At 42.9% G+C, this 3751-nt stretch overlaps 1 protein-coding gene across 1 annotated transcript; it reads right to left on the bottom strand.

Moving 5' to 3' along the window:
• Nucleotides 1–302: 302 nt before the first annotated feature.
• On the bottom strand, nucleotides 303–3745 carry LOC114031969 (tenascin-X-like; the record flags this gene model as incomplete). Its single annotated transcript, XM_027847170.1, has 2 exons — nucleotides 3679–3745; nucleotides 303–629 (listed from the first exon to the last, which is right to left on the bottom strand). Coding segments are annotated over exons 1-2 (391 nt in total), but the record flags the coding sequence as incomplete, so codon positions are not given.
• Between the last annotated feature and the right edge of the window lie 6 nt (nucleotides 3746–3751).

Consider the following 3751-nt stretch of genomic DNA (forward strand, 5'->3'; position numbering starts at 1 on the left):
TCAAAAGTAGTGTCTGAGACACATGAACATCCAGAGCTCCCAAGATGGAGCTGAGAGCAATAACAAGAAGACAGGCCTGAGCAAAGGAGAGAACAGGAGAGGTTCTGGTTCTCCCATGATCTGCTTTCATTTTTGACTGAGTACTAGAGGATCTGTGGAGTTTGACACCTCAGGTGAGGAATCAAATTGGTCACGATAGTTTCAAGGGCCCAGGACACACAGACAGGAGGCCAACCCAATGGGAGACAAACAGGTCCTCATTCTGAGCCTCATCCCTGATGATTCTATTGTCTCTCACTTACCAGTTTTGCCAGTGACAGAGACTGGGCCCACACGCTGTCCATCATGGTAACCATAGAGATTCATTTTGTATCTGTGGTCAGGCTCCAGCTCAGAGATAGTCACCTCATTCTGGTCTCCCCCAACACGCACCATCTGGGGTCTCCCATCCGTGTCTTTGTACTGGATTGTGAAGGAATCAAATTCTCCCTGGGAGATGGTCCAGGAGAGCTTCAGGGAATCTGGGGTGGCCTCTGTCACTGTCAGCTTCCCAAGTTCAGGCTTCTCTGTGGGCTCAGGGGCCTCAGTAGCTGGCACCGTGGGAGCTAGGGTTTCTTCCTCATGTGGGGCTGTGAGGAGACACATAAAAAGACGATAAGGTGGACTTGGTGATTTCACTGACATCAACCTCCTGCTCCTAATCCAGGGATGGAATCTCTGCAGAAATGAAAAAAGAACTGCTCTAGCGTATACCGGTAAGTTCAGTTTGGGCTAGATAGAATGCTGGACTTGAAATTGCAAAGACGTGAGGTCAAACCTTGACTCAGACATCAAGCTGTGTTATCCTGGGCAAGTTACCTAATGTCTCTAAGTTTCAGTTTCCTTATCTGTAAAATAGGGATGACAATAGCACCTACCTCCCAGGGTTGCTGTAAAGATCTAATAAGATAACATATGTAAAGAACTTTACAAACCTTAAAGAGCTACATAAATGTGATTATTATTAATAGCATCATTATCTCATGTTTAAATTTTGGATTTATTATCAGTCACAGCATGGCCTTAATTAGAATCTTTACATTGGAATCTGTGGAGTCTCATTTGATTAAAAGCAATTGACTCAGTATCCCACTCACCACAGTGGATTTTCTAAACCTTTTTTTATTAATATGTTTTTTTGGGGGGGGGTTAGGCAATGGGGTTAAGTGACTTGTCCAGGGTCACACAGCTAGTAAGTGTTATGTGTCTGAGGCTGGATTTGAACTCAGGCCCTCCTGAATCCAGGGCCAGTACTCTATCTACTGTGCCACCTACTTACCCCATTTTCTAAACCTTTTCATCCTTCCTCAGACCTCCTATACCTCCTTCCCCTACTTTCTCAGGTGAGAACTTTGCATCATATTTTACTGAAAAAATAGAGACTATTCACCATAACCTTCCTCTTCTTCCTTCCTCCTCAACTCATATCTCCCATATGCCTTCTGACAGCATCTCAACCTTCATCCCATCTTACATGAAGAGTTAGCCATTTTCTATACCAAAGAGAACCACTTTACCTGTACAGGTGATCTTATTCCATCCCAACTTCTTCAGGAGACTACCTTCTCTGTCATCCCCACTCTCTCACATATCTTGCCTCTCCTTGTCTACTGGCTGCTTCCTTATTGTCTACTAACATGTCCATATCTTCCCCTTCCCCCAAAAACTTTCACTTGATCCATCCATCTTCATTATCATCCCCTAACTTTCCTATTTTCATGGCTAAACTCCTTGAGAAGGCCATCTACAATAGGTGCCTCCACTTCTTTCCTCTCACTCTATGTGTAACTCTCTACACTTTGGCTTCCTACCTCCTTATTCAACTGAAACTGTTCTCACAAAATTAATAGCTCTTAATTATCAAATCTAATGGCCTTTCCCCACTCTTCCTCCTTCCTGTCTTCTCTGTAGCCTTTGAGACTGTTGATCACCCTCTTCTCTTTGATACTCTCTTCTCTCTAGGTTTTCATGTCCTTGTTCTCTTCCTAACCATCTAGGGGATCTTTCTTAGTCCTTTTTCATAGAATTTCCTCCAGGTCATGCCCTCTGACTATGGATATCCCCCAAGGCTATGTGCTGAGCCTTCTTCTCTTCTCCTGTATACTATTTCACTTGGTGACCTCATCAGCTCCTATGTATTCAATACTATTTCTATGTAGATGACTCTCACATCTACTTTCTGACACTAAACTTTCTCCTGATCTCCAGTTTTGCGCCACCTATTAAACATTAGGAACTCACTGACCCATAGACATCTTAAACTCAATAGATCCAGAGTTGTGCTCTATCTCTTCCCCAAAACCCTCTCCTCTTCCTAAATTCCATATTACTGTTGAGGAAATCATCATCCTCTCAGTCACCTAGACTCAAAACCTAGGGGTCATCTTTAACTATTCTCTCCCACTTCCCATATCCAATCAGTTGCCAAGGCCTATTGATTTTTACCTTCATAATACCTCTAATATATACCCCCTTCTCTCTTCCGACACTTTCACCATTCTCATACAATCCCTCATCATTCTGCTTACACTACTGTAACAGCCTGCTGGTTGGTCTCCCTGCCTCAAGTCACTCCCCACTATAATCCATTCTCCACTCGGCTGTCAAAGTGACCTTCCTAAAACACAAGTCTGATTATGTCTCTCTGGTGAATTAATAATGATAATAATAATGATAAAAACTGAGTAGGGAGTCCATTAACCCGTTTATTATGTCTCTTTTGCTAATAAATAATATTGCTTGGATTGTTCTCTCAATTATTAATAATTAACATCATATCACAATCAATAATTAATAATTAAGATCAAAGCACACCCCCCCCCAGCCCCTCTGCCCCTTGCCACACACAATGAACTCTGTTGGCTGTCTGTCACTTCCAGGATCAAATATAAATCTCCTGTTTGACCTTCAAAGTCCTCTGTAACCTGGCCCTTTCCAATGTTTCCAGTCATTTTACATCTTACACCTCGTCTCTGCTCAGTACTCTGCAATCTGGTGACACTGGAAGTCCTTGCTGTTCCTTCTACAAGATACTTCATCTCCCAACTTTGGGCATTTTCAATGGCTTTGCCTCATGCCTGGATTGTCTCCCATCTCATCTCTGCCTTTTGGCTTCCTTCAAGTCCCAGGTTAAATCCTACCTATGAAGCCTTTCTCAATGTCCCCTTAATTCTAGTGCTTTTCCTCTTAATTATGTACTGTTTATCTGATATACATAGCTTATTTGTACCTAGTTGTTGGCATGTCTCCCCCATTAGATTGTGAGCTTCTTAGATTGTGAACTATTCTTTGTCTTTGTTAGTCTCCTCAGCACTTACAACAGTGCTGGGCACATAGTAGGTGCTTGATAAATGCTTATTGATTGATTGACTGACAATATGACCATCCAATGCTCCCAGGATGGAACTGAGAGCAGTCTCAAGAAGACAGGTCTGAGAACAGGAGAGAACAGCAGAGGCTCTGCCTCTCCCAGGATCTGTTTTAATTTTTCACTAAGTGCCAGAGAATCTGCAGAGTTTGACATCTTAGGAGAAGAATCACATTTTCAAGGACATACAGATAGGAAGCCAACCCCAATGGGAGACAAACAGGTCCTCATTCTGAGCCTCATCCCTGATGATTCTACTGTCCCTCACTTACGAGTTTTGCCAGTGACAGAGACTGGGCCCACACGCTGTCCATCATGGAAACCATAGAGATTCATCTTGTATCT

This window comes from Vombatus ursinus, unplaced genomic scaffold (genome assembly GCF_900497805.2).
Source record: "Vombatus ursinus unplaced genomic scaffold, bare-nosed wombat genome assembly UNPS02015291.1, whole genome shotgun sequence".
NCBI lineage: Eukaryota > Metazoa > Chordata > Mammalia > Diprotodontia > Vombatidae > Vombatus > Vombatus ursinus.